At 40.4% G+C, this 19,605-nt stretch overlaps 1 protein-coding gene across 5 annotated transcripts; it reads right to left on the reverse strand.

The window, feature by feature from the left end:
- Positions 1-691: 691 nt before the first annotated feature.
- Positions 692-19,357, reverse strand: IWS1 (interacts with SUPT6H, CTD assembly factor 1). Of its 5 annotated transcripts, none has more exons than XM_068954169.1 (15): positions 19,062-19,294; positions 18,488-18,603; positions 16,180-16,234; positions 11,500-12,214; positions 10,634-10,826; positions 10,329-10,386; positions 9,879-9,979; positions 8,947-9,097; positions 7,064-7,146; positions 6,681-6,810; positions 5,044-5,161; positions 4,121-4,232; positions 3,866-3,922; positions 3,553-3,664; positions 692-1,096 (listed from the first exon to the last, which is right to left on the reverse strand). In XM_068954169.1, the coding sequence occupies exons 4-15, from the start codon at positions 12,179-12,181 to the stop codon at positions 965-967; spliced, it is 1,929 nt and encodes a 642-aa protein (XP_068810270.1). In that variant the 5' UTR covers positions 12,182-12,214; positions 16,180-16,234; positions 18,488-18,603; positions 19,062-19,294; the 3' UTR covers positions 692-964. The 5 variants fall into 5 exon arrangements, with proteins under 5 accessions (XP_068810270.1, XP_068810269.1, XP_068810268.1 ...); XM_068954168.1 differs by lacking the exon at positions 16,180-16,234 and adding an exon at positions 2,814-2,974 and having other exon boundaries at positions 19,062-19,272; XM_068954167.1 differs by lacking the exon at positions 16,180-16,234 and having other exon boundaries at positions 19,062-19,357.
- Between the last annotated feature and the right edge of the window lie 248 nt (positions 19,358-19,605).

A 19,605-nucleotide genomic window follows, 5' to 3' on the forward strand; every position in this document is an offset into this window, starting at 1 on the left:
GGCTGTCAGCTGTACCCATCGACATCATGGCAGTATTGATCCCATGCAGCAAAGGCTCCGTACTGCCCCGCTACATTCTGAATAAAGCATTCAGAGACAGAGGAAAAGAAGCATGCCTATCCCTCTGAGATTCAGTTTCCTTGCGCGGTCTTACTAACCTTGATTCAAAAGTCTGGTTTATTTGAAAAATAATCTGTTTATGCTATCATCTATCACACTTCACAGTAATTCCCTTCAGCTGCAGCCATTTCTTTCTTCACAGCACTCACCTTTGAAGGCTTTGCCTTGATCTTTTATCAGAGAGGATCTTAGATAACAGGTAAATACTGCGGTCTTACTTACATCAAGCATTTTAGCTCAAAGCCTCTGGCATTTTTAGCAGCAGGGCTGCTGCTTGCTTCCTCTTGAGCTTTGCATCATGGGCTGAAAAATGGAATCCTTGCAGTGGGAGATGGTCGATATTTCTGACATCAAATCCAATATATGCAGATCTCCAAATGTAGAACAACTGATTAAAATTAAAGGCACCAAATAAATAGGAAATGGAAAATGGTAAACAAAATCCACCATTACTAGATTTTCCACACACCAAGTACACACTTCTTTCCACATTTCAGATATTCACTCTTTTCTCCTCAGCGTTCCACACCTATACCATCACGAGCAAATCAACAGACAGCCCCCCCCCCCAAAAAAAACAGAAGGATGTTTTATTGTCTAAAGTGTTGCAATACAACAAATACTTGATCTGTACAAAGGACACAATAGAGCAAGTTTAAATACAATCAGGAGAAAATAGTCCCCATATTCACAGTCCTCAGACAACATCTTATACCAGAACCTGAACCAACAATTTAAAGATTCGCTAAAAAAATCCAAACAAGTTGTTAAAAAATTTAAAGGTCTCCAAAGAGTCTATGGGTGCATGTCTTACAGCAGAGGTCATGGGGTTTTCTGTGAAGGGTCACAATGGCATCTTATTGCCCTCAATGCTGATTTTCACTGCATGGGCCGATCTGCTTTTTTTCCTGATATCTGTGAATTTCCGCATCTGTTTGTCCAGTCGACTCACCCCTTTCTTAGAGGTCCCCTGGAACTTAAAAAATAAAACTAATAATTACCGCTGAAAAAAAGCAGACGTCCCAGAGGTTCAAGAGAAGTGAGGCATGCAAGGTTACACCTGCAGCAGGGATCTGATGAAGCCACAGCTGATTTCCAACTTCTTTTTGTGCATGTCCCCCACCCCCTCCCATGAGGATAAACAGTTCCCCCAATATATGCATTGCATATATGGAAATGGTCACACTCACAAACATCACGGAGCAGAGCTTTCAGATTACAGGGGTTAACATAACCATGTTAGCTGGTCACATGCTGGCTGAATATACAGTTTGGAATAGTTTGAGCGTCTACATTGAGTGGAGTTTAGCGTCAGAAATACACTTCACTATGGTGTCAAACATACAGGCCTTCTGAGGATGGAACGTTTTTTTAGATATGACCACACAATAATTGATTTGGATCGAGCTGACCTATCAATTCCAAACTGCAATTTATTTTAAAAGGCCACTGATTAGTACTTATAGAAAAAGAGATCATCGGGAAAAAAGGAGGGGACGAAGGAAACAAAAGAAATTTCTAAGAAATCCGGCCTTACAAATTATTACAAGAGTTATTGCATTTCATTTCTGTATTCTGTGTAACTGCAGTTGAAAAACTGAGATGACGCAGCAGGTATTTTGCACAGCTTTTATAGTGATTCTATAGAGAAACACTACTGAAGACAAACAATAAGGAACTTTCAATTCATAGCTACTACTTCTTAGAAAGCAATTTACCCCAGTAGACAACAGAAAGAAAAAAAAAAAAAAAGTGAATGACAGAAACTTTACACCTTTTAAGTTTGGGAAAAAGAGAGATATCCAAAATATGCTACTTGATATCTGACAAAACCATGTTTTAGAATCTGAACCTCTTGTTCCCATCACTGGGCAAGGATCTCCCGACACACAGATTTAAAAGTGAGCTTTATCCATAAAACAGAGAGAACTGTTTACTGGAATTGTATCTGGAATTTCACAGTGATTAAAAAAATGATGCATAAATAAATATAAAGCTTAAAAATCAACAATAAACTACCACTTGTGACACCCCTGCTCACAGAACTGAAATGCAGACTAGAAATTGTCAAAGCAATTCTCACATTGATATATATCATTGATCGATCTCCCTCCACCCCGCATTCACAGCGGGGGTTTCTTCTCCCTCAAGTCTTCAGAGGTCTCATTCTCTACCTGCTGTCAGCCACCCCCTAATGTCTCACATCACTTAACTTCCTTGGAAAAGTAGGCCTGAAAAATATTTTTATCTCGTTTGTACCAGTAAAACATCAGCCACAGAGGTTAGTATACAGTGACACAAGGTACTATATTAAGGGCTAAGAATTCCTGTCAATCAGTTCAGGTAAACCTGAGGAGCCTAATTAAGTCAGAAGCTGTTTCAGAATGCTAGACTGATATATCTGTCAAGCATTCAAAACCACAGATGCAAAGCTATTCTTGAGTGCAGGTACTTTCATTTAATACCTGTCATTTGGGTGCCCTGAAGCTGTAGAGGCCAATATCATGGTAGATGTTAACGTGCCACAGCATATTTTCTCCTGTGTATGTTCCCTTCGAGGTCACAGTACAGACATTAGGGAATCCAAGGAGAGCTTTCCAAGTTTAAGGTGGGGGATACACACTCCTTTCCTATATGTGCAAACTGCCAACAGCTGAAGCACATGCACTGTTCACACCTCCCTTGAGGGATACCTCTCAAACTTGGGGAAGGCAGAGTGTCATGGCTACAGGGGCATCCTGTTGCCTTCAATGCTGAACTTGATGGCTCGATGCACTTTGCTGAGTCGTTTCTGTTCAGCAAACCGTCTCTTGTGCTTTTCCAAGCGACTAATACCTCTCTTAATAGTCCCGGGCTAGAAACAATATCTCAATTAATGCAAGGAAGGAAAGATAACAGCAGAAAGAGCACAGTTGCATTATTACTTCTTCCATTTACACGTTTTACCATGTACTCTGCCTTTAAATTAAACGTACAAGGTAGGCAGATGAATCAAATAAAGCAAGCCGAAGCTGTTAACTCTTATCAAAACTTTGATGTTTTCCCAAACTGGAATAATATCAGAGAGTATGATACAAAAAACAGAGGTATAAAAATATCAGTGACAGACTGATCAAATAACTACTTTATTTCAAAATGCTCTAAAACCTGAGGCCTTCAGTCAGACTCAGCCTTGATATGGAACAGTTAAAATCTCTTTCTGATAAGAGAAGCAATGATACCTGAGTGAAGCAATTTGATGGGCTTAACACAGCCCCCTTGACAGCAGAACTTACGGTCTACTCAAGTTAGAAAAAGGCACATGAAAAGAAGTGTTCTATTGCACAGTAACAGCAGCATTAAGGTGACAAAGATTTCCACACTTAACCACAGACAGCGTAGGTACAGAGTCTGTAAGAGAAACTAAGCTCTTCCCCAGACTACAGTGCTTACCCTGGAGGACTCCATTTCCACATTCCACTTTGGCCTGACCACGTAGTCCTTGTTCGAGGGCATTGGCACCCTCGCACGGGCGCAGAATCCAGGGTCCCCAGGTCGGAGCGCCCTGCAAAAAAACAAGGCGTTACTGTTAGAAGTCACACACAGAAACAAGCAGAGCGTGTTCCTCTGCTGAAACAGAGTACATAGCGTCTGCCTTTAAAACCACAGAGCAACTGCATACTGTTAGTGCTGTTAAAACGCTTCTTTTCCCCTAATCAAAAAAAAAAAAACAAAAAAAACCAAAAAAAACCAAAACCCAACCTACTTTTCCTCTCCTGTTAACACTTTCTCCAGGTCCCTGCGAGGGGTCTGACCACCAGAGCTGTAAGAAAAAAGTAAAATTTTATAGGTATCCATACACAGGGAACAACGGTACTTTTAGAAAGCAATCAAGTGTGATAAGGGAAATAAAGGAATAGTGATTTTTGACCGGTCTTTTTTCCTCTTAAAAATTTATCTACATTTTTCTTGACGGTATTTCAGAGAGAAAGCTTTCACATTTTTTGCCTGCTATTCCTACCTGCTCAATCTCCTACGCTGAGGCATCTGTTCCAAATCTCTCTGCTCCCTCTCTTCTCTTGTCATGCCTTTGTAATTTGAGGTAAGGCCAAAGATAGGTCGAGACCATTCATCTGTTTAAAACAAAAAACAAAAAACCCCCCCACACCCACATCCTGGTACTTCAGCACATCACTGGGCATATAAAGGTTTACCTCCAAAATATTCCAGTGACTCTAAATACCATTTTCAAAGATCATGGCAAGCATTTCGGCTTCCTCTCTATCATCAAACAAATGATTTTCAAAGTGTTTTAAGATTTCAGGAAAGCCCAGCCTTCTTGGACAGTAAGGAGGAGCTTTCATCCATAAAGTCTCTTGCTAATGCTTGCTTCGCTGGAATCTCTCCCAGCCCTTACAATACTTAATGTCAGGAACTCCTGCATGCCACAGTGAGCGCTATTTTCGAAATATGTAGAATAGTTTCTAAAGAACAAAATAAGTTTATAATCAGTTTGCAGTCATTCAAGATGGAATGCACTGCACATAACTACAGCTGTTTAAGAAGTAAACATTTAGACATCTACGTTGCCTCTAAAGTCCATGGAAAGCGTGGGATAAACAGTGTTCTAGCAGCACCTTCTTCCTTCGTTACATACAGATGAGGCCTGGACAACTAGTTAAGAGAGAATTTAGGCAAAATAAATGCCAGCCTCTGGTTTTAGAACAAGAATGAAAGAAACGGGAGAAGATGCATATGGAAGTAAGTAAAACAGTGTTCGTTAAGAGCCTCGCAAGCGAAGCGATTAAACAGATGAGACTCCTGTACCGCAGAACAGTTCTCTCTCTACTAAGGTTAATAACAAAGACGCAGCAGAAAGACCGGTGCAGAAATCAAGTTGTCAGTGAAGTCTCATTGAAGCAATACAAAGAGAGGTTTACATACTGATTAGCTTCCCTGCCATATCCTTGTTAGGTCTCGACTCTTTGGGGTGTTTGTAAAGGTACATCACGGCTCGTCCAATCCCACTGTGCTTCAGGGTCTCCTGGCTCACGCTGGGCAGCTGGAAGATAAAAGAATAGTCGGAGAGTAACAAGAAACGACATCTGAACATTAACAGAGCCAGCTGTTATTGAAGTCCAAGCTGATAACGAATTTTACATAAAAACAAAACTTATTTTCATGATAATCATAACCAAAAAAAAAAAAGTATTTTTCATTGCACCACCAATCAGTTTAAAGGTTGAAGTATCAAGCACCAAAACCCAGTAATTTGCTTTAACAGTTTTGTTTCTTAAACACAAAACAAACTAAGTTTCCTAAAGCATTTTCTCCAAATGCTCTTTTGCTAATATTACCCAAGAATAAAGCTACTGCCTTCTAAGCACTCATTTCATGATGATAAAAATCTATGTGGCACAAGGCGTCAAACAACCAGCTTTGCTATAAACACTAAAGGTCTTTATACTGAGTACGACGGGCTTCCCATATGCACTGCACGCTTTAATATACCAAAAAAGAGGAGGAAAGAGACAGCCTTCTGCCATAGCAGAAGTAAAGAAAGAAATAAAACAGCCCCAATGAGAAAAAAAACCTCATAAAAGAGTCCATCTAGTTACTGGTTACTAATTTATTCACGTCACAATTTAACAATGCCTAAGTTGGCTCCATGAACATCTAGCTCACCTGGCAACACAATGACTACATCAACTCTAGAAAAGAAAAGAAAACAAACAAAAAACAGCTGAATCAGGTAGCATAAAGCTGAGTTAGTAAGCACTGCTGGAGCCACGCTGGTTAAATGCAGCTTAAATACAGATTAAATACAACTATATACTTTAGGCATATATTTGAAACAAGCAGGCAAGGCCAAATAATCTAAGTTGGGGTAGAAATTTTGTAAACTCTTATGCAAAGACAAATGCTTACAGAACTTCAATCAGTGAAGCCAGTTATGGTACTGCAACAGAAATTTCACTTCTACTTCATTATTGAGACTATGCTACACTTACGTTATGAATGCACTGAAGACAAACTAAAGTGACCACTCATGATATATGAGCCACACAGAAAAAGGGAAGGTAAATGACACAGCAGTTCAGATTCATCAGGAATCTAGAAATGCCACAGCATGTCGTTTCTTGAGGAAAGATACGGAAGTTAATGCACGTAGTTCACCCGCGACCCTCTAAAACTCAGACTGCAGTACAGTCTTACTTCTTATGTTTTAGAGCTTTAGATATTTCTTTTGGCCTGCTGCTAGAAGAGCTATTTGCTTTATTATACAAACACAAGGAAAACGTTTTAGCAACAACAATTAGGCTGTCTAGCTGAACAAAATTTGGCTAGGGAGTTGCAGACACCTATCTACAACGTAGGAAATACTTATTGAATCGATGGAACTTCTACACCAAACATATCCACCATTCTGCAGTTCGCTGCTTCCTGTATTTCACTGCTAGCGGTGCTACTCCACTGCCAGCAGCAACAGTATGTTTCCCTCAATAAATTTCCCTAGAACACATGATTGTGAAGCCACGGTGAAGCCATGAATCAAATACGGCTAAAAGTCAGTTTCAAACCTCTTGCAGGATCTTCAGAAGTTCTTCTCGTATCTTTAGTGCTGGCAGACTTCGGTCTGGAAGAGGAGAAAGCCACTCTTTGATAGCAGACATAACACCACTATCGATGAAAGTTTCTTTGAGGTCCTGCCTAGAAAGTTTTAAGTAAAGAGAAGCCACAAAGTCATATAATGTACATCTTAAGATGCGATGTACAATAGTACATTTTAGGTTGCTTCAAGTGAAAAGGTTAGCTTCTAGGTTTTCAAGAGCCCACCTAGCTCCAGCATTTAACTGGAATGAAGAAAAAGGTTTCATTACTTACTCAGTGTAACTGTAACGCTACTCTACCAAACCTTCCTATTTCCAGTTACCCCAAGATAATTCACTGGGAGGACACTTACTTTTTAAGATGCATAACTACAGTTGGTAGCAAAGTTAATTTCTTTAGTGCTGGCTTCTTTTGCGTATTCAGCTGTCGATCCTCCTGCAGGGAGTTGAAGAAGTACAACTTAATCAAGAGGAAAGCAGCAATTCTCATCCCTTACGACATTTACGAGAGAGATTAATCTATTACTAGAAAAGTGCAACTTTGGGAAATTACATCAGCTTCATGCCCTGCTCCACCTTCTTACAGTCCCAAAACACATTTTATACAAAAGACCACCCTAAAGAGGGGTCCCCAACTTAGTCAACGTTTTCCTTAAAAGCCTCACGTGCAAGAGACTTCCCTCCAGAATTATGTATTTTTCTACTTTCAAGTTTTAGGATTATTGCAATAAAACAGAGTTGTGCAGAGTCCTCCTTATTAGCTATGCATAGCTAACATAGAAACTTTGTTAGTAAAATCTCATCTGAATAACGGTAATTAAAAATAACTAATCAAAACAATGATGAATGTCTACATTCATTGCACATAAGAATATAATGGTATAACCTAGAAGTTTAGGATGAAATACAGTGTGATTAACCTAAGAGCACTCAAACGTGCATCACGTGCTAAGCTAAAACCAAATCTCAGTTTCAGAGATGCTATCAACACCCTGGTATCTGTCACGGTATCTGTTCAGTACCTGGGCTCACACATCCAGAAGACCCACTGTAATCAACAGGTCTTTGTTCTGCTACAGTGGTAACTTTCCACTCACGCGAAATCCATTGAAGGCTCTTTCTACACAATGTTTTTTCACTGCAATGAAAAAGATTCTTCTAATGCCCTTCTCCCCGCTTGCCCCCCTTCATACCCCAAAACGGCTCGACAGGGACATGTTAGAAAACTAGAGACACCTGCTGTCTTTGACAAGCACTAACCATTTATATATAATATTTAAAAAAAATAGTGAAAAGAAGCCAAATCCTATTAAGATCTCAGCAGATATCAAAATCAGGGGAAAAGCACTTCTCAAGCAAAAACTGTCCACAGCACTGGAACTCAGCTCTTCCTTCTCTCAAATATTTCAAACTTTATGGCTTCAAACATCTACCAGGATCTTGTCAAAGACCAAGGAAGCCTCAGTTGTCTCCCAAATCACTATCTCGCTCTCTCCTTGCGCATCAAACACATTATCCTTATTAGCTTCTTCCCAGAAATATTTGATATTCGTAAGCTTCCTCTTTCTAAAGTTCCCTGCATATTCCCCAAACTGCTTGTAATGACTTTTGCAATGCTTTGTTAATTTGATTGCTACTTCAACAAAACTACAACAATAACAAAAGATACCTGACAAAAAACAAAACAACTCCAATAAACCTTGCACAGTAACATATTAAGCATGACTCCTTGAAAGAGGCAGTCTGCTAAGGCTTATTTCTTTCCTGTAATTGTGTTGCTCTGCCATCATTTACCATAGTATCCTCATCTAAGCAGTTTAGAAAAGGTTATGTCCTGTTTATTCTGGACAACAATTACATATATAATATGAATAAGGAAACTAAATGTATTAGGACAGTCTCTTTCTCAGTGTTTGAGATAAGCACTCATATTTTCTAGAATATGTATTCACCCTTTTTTATAGGGCATTTGATCTCCGCTGAGCTAGCTGGTTTAACAAACTTAACTGATTTTAATCTTTACAACGAAAAGTTTTTCTGAATTTCAACTGAAGAAAATTCTTGAATTCAAAATAGCAAATAACGTTGAAACAGCATTTCGATACTGAAAGCTTTCAGTGATGTACAGAGTATGTGCTCCTGAGTACCAGGCAGATTCCTATATTTCACCTGATACAAGATTTTCCCATAGAAGAGAATTGGATTTTGAGGTGTCTTTAGAACCTAGAAAACTCACCTCAGCAGCTTCATTCATCTTAACAATCATCGCACTGACCACATCATCTGCATCACTAATAAATGTCCCACCATCACGGTTTCGTCTGCGCTTGCCACTCATACTCTTCTTTCGTTGCAGCATCATGTCAAAATCTGACATGAAGTCCATGCTGAAATGTAAGAGTTTGCCGACAGTCAGGAGAAGGTTAAGCCTACACCATCTTTATAGAAAATAGTCTTGCATTTCTGTAGCATTTGCATTTCTGTTTCCAAAAATCTCCAAGAGCTCTACAGGTGTTATGTCTCAATGTCCCTGTACAATAATTAGATATCCTCAGTTTACAAACCGGGAAACTAGTAAACAAAAGGTTTCAGTTGCTCAGAGATGCCCTCAAAAGCCTACAAGATCACCTTCTAGCTTGCTGAAAGAGCTAACAACATGTATGAATTTGACACCCAGGGGTCAAGATGAGTAAAAGCTATCACTGAAGCTGACAAGAATTTTGCTTTCCTGCACTTGCAATACAGTGCTCTTTCACTACTGGGGCAGACAGGAAGGAAACGGGAGACAAGCTAAGTGTTAGTCTTGCCACACCTTATTCCCTAGAGCAGCAGAGAAACACACCCGGGACTGCGATGCTCCTATACACGGCCCACTGCTGAACTGTTAGAAGTAGAGAAAAACTGATCAGATGTTAGTTTCACTCAGCTTTTGATGGGAACTACCCTTTTCTGGAGCAGCAGCATAGGTAATCTGCTACTGATTGAAAAGCGACTACACTGTAGAAGCAAAGAGGGGAACTTATGCCATGGCCTTTGAGAACACGCATTTCTGTTGAAACATAGTCCCTTGCTTTTCTAAACCAACAAGTCTAGTCAGTCTTTGGAGGACCTCTTCACAAAAATCTTGTATTTGCCAGTAACAAATGAGTATATAACCCCCTGACTTACTGCTTCCCTCTTTTGATGTTATCGTCAGAATCTGACTCATCTGCTGTCTCCTTCATGTCTGTTTCAGCTTTCTCTTCTTCCAAGTCTTCCTGGTTAAAACCCTGATGGTAAAAACAGTGCAAGTCAGCGTACAGACGGAGCATCTACTCAGGTGCCTGACTCTGATCTTCTAAAAGCTTCCTCTAGATCCTCCTCTGTCTTCTTTGCAAGAGAAACAAAGGCTTCATATTTTCATCTGTGACTTCCATACAGCTGAGTCTTCCATCAGAAGAGCTTTAGAAGTTACCTAACTTAAAGACTACCTCAGTGAGTCTGGCACAGACGTAAAGCTTCCCTACTGACAGGGCATATCCCTGAATGTGAATTCAAACCTGAAGAGGCATTCTGAAATAGCTTCCCACGGAGATTAGCTCTGGCAACAAAACAAGAGTCACCCACAATAACACTTACTGTAAATTCCTCTTCTTCCTCATCACCAGATTCGCCAAATATATCTGCAATCAGGTTCCTGTGAAAGTAATAGTAACATTCATCTATCTAGGACAGCAGCAGTGAGCAGTGCATTTTCCTGGGAAATTTCTAATATGATTGTGGGGAGATCTACCTTTCATTCTGATACCTACTATCGACCTTCCTCTTCACACCACCACTGAAGGTGGACATTCATTCTCTGGTTGGGATTCATCCATTTTCCATTCAAGATCAGTCTCACTATCTGCAACCCTGAAGGGATTCACATTCACAGAAGCACTTACTCTTGTTCATTTCCAGATTCACTGTCACTTCCAAACAGATCTTTCTCTTCTTTCTTCTTCCCAGCATTCTCTTTCCTTTCTTCCTCTTCTTCACTATCTGACACAATACTTTTCTTCCTTTTGTCAGATTTCTCTGAAGCAGCATCACTATCTGATTCTTCGACATCAGAAAGAATTCGCACTTTTTTTGCGGCTGCCAAAAAAAGGAGCATTACTACATATCCTAGTAACAGGGATAACAACTAGTCCTCCCAAACAGCTGCTCTCTCTCAAATTCTGTTTGGACAAGAGCAAAGCCGACTAGCCTTCCTACATTAAATCAGTGCCCTCTCTACAAAAGAACATATCCATTCTAAAGTCTATCTTATTCAGACAGTAACTGAAGTAAGTGAGTGAGTGAGTGAGTGAGTGTGTGTGTGCGCGTGTGTGTGTGTGTGTCTATCTATCTCACATCTATACATAAACAACCTGCAATTTCTAAACTGATTCTCACTCCTAGCTTCCAAAAAAAAAAAAAAAAGAAAACACCAAAAAAATGACTAGAGAAGTAACAGTTAAGTATTAAAGAAATGACTGTAACAGGAATAATAAACACTAAAACAGATGTCAATATGAAACAGACTCTTTGCAAAAAGTCTTCTGTCTTTTACTTCTATTAAACCTACTGATTACTCATAAGTGTTAAATATTCACATGGAAATGCAATTAGAACAGTGCCTTTTCAAAGCACAGTTGCCATCTAACAAATAAACTTGCTGTGGAGTTCCATATTCATCTTACATGCTCATTCACATAAAAATAATAAATTAACCGTAGCACTACTGCTTGCCACATCACATTTTTATTTTCACACTATCTTTCCTTACGTGTTTTCTCATTGTCATCCTCACTGTCAGAAAGTACGGCTGTTTTCCTTTTCACTGTCTTCTCCTCCTCTTTCTCGTCTTCATCACTGTCTGATATTTTTCGTCTTTTAGGACCATCCTCTTCACTGTCGGAGCCCTGAAATCCTTCTCTCACAGGTTCATTATCTGAATGACGAGAATCATTCTGCACCTCCTCCTTCCTGTCCTCCCCATCGCTATCATCAGACTCTATTTCTTGTTTGTGTCTGGAAACATCCTCGCTCTCCGAGTCGCTGGCCGGCTGCTTGCGGAGCTCCTCGCTCTCCGAGTCGCTGGCCGGCTGCTTGCGGAGCTCCTCGCTCTCCGAGTCGCTGGCCGGCTGCTTGCGGAGCTCCTCGCTCTCCGAGTCGCTGGCCGGCTGCTTCTGTGATCCCTCGTTTTCAAAATCACTGCTCTGATCCCTTTGAGGTTCTCCATTTTCAGAGTCACTCACTCGATGATTTAAGGCCTCCTCATTTTCAGAGTCACTTAAATGCTGATTTGGACGATCCTCAGTATCAGAATCACTGTCTTTCCCTCCGTGAGCTGCTTCGTTGTCTGAATCACTTACATTGTGATTTGGAGGCTCCTCATTATCTGAGTCACTGTCTTTTTGCCTTGGAATATCTTCATTTTCAGAGTCTGTCATATGAGGCTCTCCCATTTGCCCATCTTCTTCTCCATCACTGTGTTCATTCTAGAAGAGAAAAATAATCTCAGGCAACTAAGCAAAGAAACTAAAAAAGGAAATAAAAGCTGTTCCAATTTTTTCTTGTCCTCCCCTCAACCTGATTGCTCAAGATACTGCAGCCTGAAAATTCCTCTATACAGACAAGTATTAGATAAGCTGAATCAAAGGACTTGCTATCTAATACTTTAGAGCAAGAAAAATATTAAAGGATCAATGGAAGTCTGTCCACTTTGCTGCTCAATCATATTCTGGACATGGCAACAGAACGAAAAAAACCCTCAAATTAATACTTCTAAGAAAGGTCTGATTCCCCAAGGTCTGATTATTTAGCACTTCTATTTAAAAAAGGCAGGCTTTCAAGAAGGTTTAGTCTGACTCTTCAGAAACAGGGCAAATAAAAAATTTTCGGTGACCCACAGAGGTCAATTTTCTAGGTCTCAAAAGATTTTTGTTGTATGAAGTGCATTTTACTCAAAACTATACATGCATGACATTCCAGTGGAGCTCAAGAGCTTATGCCCTTTCCCTCTTTGCCAGGAAATGAGAACGTGTCAAGATGGAATTCCTATCATTTAACAATAAATTCCTGTTTTAAGAGGTGAGAATGTATTTCAAAGAACAGACTTAATGTCTCTCTCCTTTAAATTGATTCCTCCTATACCTATCCAGACACCTGAGACAGACATCCTATGCATGAATAGACTGACCTTCACAAAACTCCAAGAAGTGAAACACACTCCTTTATTTCTTTTTTCACACTACAAAAACAGTAAGCCACACACTCCATTTTTGGAAAAAATGTTTTGCAAGCCACCTGTCAACATCATTACTGACAACAGAACATAAAGTCTGACTTCTACCCTTCCTAGAAAAATCTAATGTTCTACTTGAAAAAAAATTTTCAATATTGCATTTTACTTCAGAAAAAACATTAGGCGCTCTAAAACTTTCATTGCATTAACTCAGCATACCTAACACAGTCACTGTCACAATAATCCTGTTTTCAAACAAAGAGAACAATATTGTAATAGAAACTTCTCTTCTACAACTTCAGCTTCTCCATTTCTCAGCCAGAGCGAGCCCTTTCCTCAGGGGTCATTTTGTCTTTGTCTTCTCAGCTGCAGACTCCTTCCACCGACATCTTTGCAAACAGAACATTTACTGTCCTAGGAGATACTTTAAGACTTCTTTGTCTTGGAGCTTCCAAATCTTTTTTTTGTTAGAAATTTAACTTCCCTGGGAGAACAGGCTTCCCATCTGTTTTCTTTTTATTTCCTATATTCACTCTGCTCCCACAGTCAGAACCACACACAATAGTTCAGGTGTATCTATGCCACACCTAGACCAAACACTACAATTAGTCTTTATAATATATGAATAAGAGGGAATTTTAAATAAAACTAAACTTAAATTACTTAAGAACTATGCTCTCCAAAATTATACAAAGTGGTAAAAAACATCACTTTTTAAAATTCTGGATCTAATGCCATGCATTTATCCTCTTGGCTAACCATCTATAAAATATTAACTGATAAATGACTGTAGAATTACTGACAGAAAGATACTACATCATGGAAAATTAGCACTACATAATTTTAAAATATGTACTTCAAATATAGCTTTACTATGTCCATGTCACTTAATGCTAGCTACAAAACAGCAGCTTCAATCATCTAAGTTAGTACTGTCTTTCTACTATTTGCTCCTGTCACTACAGCAATGCAGGCCTTTCAAATAATGGTGATGATAATATTCATTATTTCTCATTTGTTACCTCTACAGAAAGAAACCATGGTTCAGTTCAAATCTGAATTCAGACTTATGAAGAATTCGATATGAAGATTAAGAAGTTACAGAACTGAGGTTGCACAACTGAGGTCTAAGACCATACTGCCCAATTGCTCTCAGTTCATTATAGTTGTTATCAGAATCTTAATTGGGTCGCCCTCTCCTGCACAGTATCTCCCACCGAACAAACTAAGAGTGCGTGTATGGGATGTACTTTTCTCCCACTGCCTTATTTAAGTAGGAAGAAAGTTGCAGCTTGAAATAGAACAGGAAAGGTAATTCTGACAGCAGCACTATCGACCAGGATCACTGAGAAGCACTATAATGCAGGTCAGCATTGTAGTTGAAGCTTATTGCAATAGGAATTCTCTAATCCTCATTTCCTCGCTCCCCCCACTTAATGTTCCAATTTTTTGTCCGTTTGTTTTCACTTGATTTCAGATGGCTGATGCTGAATGGGTATCGGTAATTCAGTCAGCACCAACAAGGGATCTGCTCATCAAAACCAAAGAAAATACTACATATATTCCTGTTTAAACCATTAGACTCATCTGGCAGCTACCATTCTAGAAAGCCTTTGGTAAACACTTAATCCGAATTAAAAAGCAACTTGATTCCATAAGAATTCTCAACCACTCAGTATTTCCAAGGTCAAAAGTCTGGCTGCAGGCTGTATAACCACCTATTCAGAAGATATTACTAAGTTGCAAAAAAATTCTATGCAAAATACTTGGTAAGAAGTCTTTACAATTATACAGCAGTATTACTAAAGCACTTTAGAACACCTCAAATCTCTAATCTACTGCCGCAAACTGACAATCACTCTTTAGAAGGAAGAGGTTTGGGGAGGGGGAACAGAAAGGCATCCTCATTAGCTTACCCTGCGTTCATACAGGGCTCTGCACAACAGAACCCCAGTGATGAATACAGCGTCTGAATCCTATCCTAATATAATCACCTACAGAAGAACTACTTAGAGAAAATACAGGAAAAAGCAGATATAGGTGTCCTTATCCAGACTGGGCAGACAGGCACACATCTACTATATTCCTGGATCGAGAAAGTAAAAGTCAGAACTAACCCAAAAAACACGTATTAGCCAAGTCAATAAGGCCCGCACAGAGACGACATACAGCTAGCTTGGACTCAGCACCACACTAATGTAACCAGGCATCTTCTATAGCAGAGCTGGGGCACAGCTGACTTGCTCAAAGCCTAGGAAGAACAGAAACGCCCTGTCCACAAGCATCAGCGCAAAGGTATTCTGAATACAAATAATGACTCTGTGGATGTTTTGGAATATACTTTATATATAAAGCAGATGCAACTTTACAGTAAGATGACTAAACTCTGTAGGATAGTCTCCCACGACCACCTTTTTTACTAGTTCGTCTCTAAAAAGATGTGTTCAAAGAAATCATGTACATAATTTTGTTTTGTTTTGTTTTTTTTTCCCCCTAAATACTTAACTCAAAGAAAAGATCAGACATCCTCACAAACAAGTAGGTCTCAGGTAATTGCTGCTGCATTTTTCTCTAATTCCTTTGCTTTCTTTTCTTCCTCCTCTTTATCTATAAACTGTTTAATCGAGATGTCCTTATTTTTTCAACTGACAGAATTCTATAACATGAGGCTTTAGTACAGTACAAAATAAGGAATACATCAAAATCAGATTTACAGTGTTATCCCTCAACATAAAATTTCAGTTAGCAAGTAGTTTGTTGGATCAACATGCAACCACTTTTAAAATGTAATACTCTGATAATTTAGTAAGTTCGACAAAATTGACCCATCCACTACAACCTCACGAATGACAATTGTTAAACTAAGGCATACATCAATCATCATAGGCAGATCAGCAAGTTACGCTATGTTGTTTCAAAAAAAAAAATCTAAGATATTTGTATATTTGTTAACAGTTGCCGTCAAACCATAACTAAATTTGGGAAGATAGCTGGGACTTGGTGCAAGTGTAAGAATCATAAAAGATTCCATGTGAGCCTGGCTTGAACAAACACTGTAAACATGATTTAATATTCATTACTGTACTAAAACTATGTGTTATCTAATTCTATTTATCTAAAACAGAATTGGTAAGGACATCAAGGAGAACATTTATAGATAAAGTGGGTTTGGGGGAAGGAAAGCCAGAAAAGAATTGTGGAAAAGAAAAACCCACATACCTGAGACCTACATAAGTAATTCCTCAGGATCTCCCTTTTCTTTAAAGTTAAGAACCTGAAAAAAAAGTTTGAAAATTTAAAACTTCAGTTCTTTACATCTGAGTTCTAAATCAGAGACGAAATAGTAATTAAATAGACTTAACTGATTAGGCTGTCTCAAAGGTTTTATTACCTTTGAATGTCATTCCTCCCACATATTCCTAAAGATGAAGGAAATAAGAGGGTGAGAGATATTTTAGGATAAATGATATGATAATTCACTGAAAGCTACTTCTTCCAGAGAAAGTAGTTGCACATTATCATTTGAGTTGCATTTTTGAATTTGATGTAGTAAAAACATCAAATTACTAAGAACTTCATAGCAAAAAAATAAAAATCAAAAGTTTATGATTTGAACTGAATCAAATAAAGCATTAAAGCTTGAAGGTTCACATTTACATTCAAGCAGAAAGGTTGTTTTTGTTTGTTTTTTTAATTGCTTGGGTTTTTTTTTTCTTTTTCATTGGACTTTCCAAAGTGTTTCATCCAAAGATGAAGATTCATCAGCCATCACAGAACAAAGCCTTCAAAATACTGCTGGTACACGAAGAGGATCAGTCAACAAGGATGAGAGCTGCTAACGATATTTTCTGGTTATTTAAATCTGAAAAAGTCTTGCTGAAGATATAATTAAGAGTCAACTATTTCTTCTTCACGCCAATTTCAAATTCCTGTATCACTGCAGATAAATTTAAAATCCCACAAGAACATAGAGGAGTAAAATCAACTGACCAAGTTTCCACACAGCAAAGGAAAAGTTCAGTTATATCAAAGTGGCAACACAACACTCTGCTTTCATCAGCAATTCTTTAGATGAAAATAGGAGTTTAAGAAGTACTAAATCCTCATCAGAGGCACTGTTTTTTCTCTCAAATGAAAAAACATATTTCTTCCTCTGCCAAAGCATTTCCTGACTGTCACAATAGGAGATAGTGCCTCACACCAAACCAGTTTCTTCTGTTGTACGTATCACCACCTCTACCCATCCCCTCCGTGAACCTTCCAAACTATGCTTTACGCTCAAATTCAAATAAACTGGAAGAACTTTCATTTTATACTTATGCGAAATCTTCATCCACTTTTCTAGCTCTGATGAAAGCATGAGCGCCAATTAAAAAAAAAAAAAAAAAAAAAGACCTTGCAAGTTATACCACAAAAGAGTGAACCAGTACACCTTTTGAAGCTTTTCAGTCTGTTGTAGTATATCACGTTACAGTTTTAGGCAATCGTTAATAATACATAACCATCAAAAACACAGTCAGAGCCAATCCTGAGCTTTACGCAAAATGCAATAGGATTTGCAGAACAGAATAAAGCAGACTTCATTACAATTTTTTAATCAACTTTTATCAAAAAGTTCTCCATAACATAGCTTTACTAGGAGAAGACAGAATTTCACAGGCCAAAATTATCCCTCCCTGGTAAGGTCCCAAGAAGAAATCTTCAACGAGAGAGTTTGTTTTGCAGAGATCACAAGGTCCAGGATTGGAGAAGAGGATCTCTACTCATCGTAAGTCACAAAATTCTGGAAATTAAGACTAAGCCAGGCAGTATCCCGGAACTCCACAGGGAACGTTCACCTCTATTAGAGCCCTCCTTCCACCCACAAAACTCAAACCACAATTTGAGCAACTCTCTTGCAAATACAACCCTGGATCACAGCAACTTCACCCTTTCCACCATGGAGGGGTCTCGGAACAAAAAGCCCTTCAGAGGAAAGAGAGGCGCCAAATAGGAGCCTTAGTGTCTTTTCCGCATGGAGACCTACTCCCTTGTGAACGACAAGGGGAAAAGTATAGAACAAAATAGCCTTTAGAGGCAATTCTCTCTCATAGCTGAGAGAAGGAAGATGGGAGAGTATTTATTATTTAGTAAGAAAAAGTACGCCTCCGTAACATGTGGTTTTACATTAACGTGCAGCACTTTAAGGTAAAAGTCAAGATTTCTCAACGTTTATATTAGGATTTCAAATCTAAGTTTACCGGTCGCAACATCAAGGATAAGATTCTTGCAGGAGAGTAGCACAATATTAATCTTGCTCTAGTACATAACAGTGAGCACCATTATAATAACTAAGGAGAAACGGAACTACCCTACTTATTCGCCCAGGGATTACTTGTCAGTGTTCCTTCTGAAAGTAAAGTTTTGCCTGACAGGACCCTTAAGAACAATTCAATGAACACACAGTAAACCTCAGTTAAGAGAATACAAAAAAATCTTTACTTATTTTATAAGGCTTTATCCAATTAAAAACAAAGTTTCAATGTACCTCTGATTGATGCCCTACGCTTCCATTCTCAGATCCGGAATGCTGCTCATTGACTTCATCTTCAGCATCAGATCCTGAATCTCGTTCGTCTTGCACTGGAGTAGCTCCACCGTCATCTATTCCAAAGGAAGAAAAGGAAAGAAAATAAAACTCAGTGACAACTCCCAGTGTTTAAGAAAGCACTGACAGCTATGACGGTCAGGAAGCCAGGGCCTGCTGCAAGGAGATTCCAGTTCCAGCACTGGACTAGTACAGGCAAATAGGAGATACCTGCTGGGAAGCTTTAGAACAGGAACGAACCCACCGCAGATACTCCCCAAAAAGAAACAGACCACAGAAACTACTTCTGGCACGTAGACCAGCGCTGCCCGACGCCTTCACCAAAACACCGAATAAACGGCGTTACACGAAGCGCCGTTTCCATGCAGCCAGGCTGCGGCGGAGCTGTCCCGGCGCGCCGGTGTCACCCCAGCCGCCGGGCCGGCTGCAGGGCCCCGCCGCGCCGCCGCCTCCCTCACAGGCCCCAGCCCGCGGCCGCCCGCCCGCCCGCCGAGGGACGCTCCCGCGCCGCTACCTGACTGCTCCCCGCCGTAGTACTCGCTCTCCATGGCGAGCCCGGGCCCGAGCCCGGGCCCGCCTCCCCGCCGGGGCCCTCGGAGCTGGCGACGGGGGCAAAGCCCCAAGGCAGAGATGGCCGCTAGGACCCGCCGCCCCCGGACACCACCGCCGCCCGGCTCGCACAGGCCCAAAATGGCGCCTCCCCTCCGACCCGCCGGCGGCCGCCCCTGCGCACGCGCGAAGAGCACCCGCCCCTTTCCCCCGCGCGCCGGGAGGCCGGCGGGGGGGCGGCGGAAGCGCTCTTCTCGCGGGAGCCAGGTCTCGCGCGGCTGCGGGCGGCCGTTGGGGCGGGGGCGGCGGCCGTTGGGGCAGTTCGGTAGAGCTACAGCGGCGCGTGGCCGACCTGCCGGCCCAGCCGGCCCCTTTCCAAGCCCGCCGGGTCATTCCGGCTCCAAATCCTCCCGGGGCTGCAGGGCAGTAAAACCAGCCCTTGTGGCTCAAAGCGGTTCAGCTGTTTTTCCTTTCGTTTCTTTCGTGTTCCAAGAAAGATTGTGGTTTGC

Source organism: Struthio camelus, chromosome 9, assembly GCF_040807025.1.
Source record: "Struthio camelus isolate bStrCam1 chromosome 9, bStrCam1.hap1, whole genome shotgun sequence".
Taxonomy (NCBI): domain Eukaryota; kingdom Metazoa; phylum Chordata; class Aves; order Struthioniformes; family Struthionidae; genus Struthio; species Struthio camelus.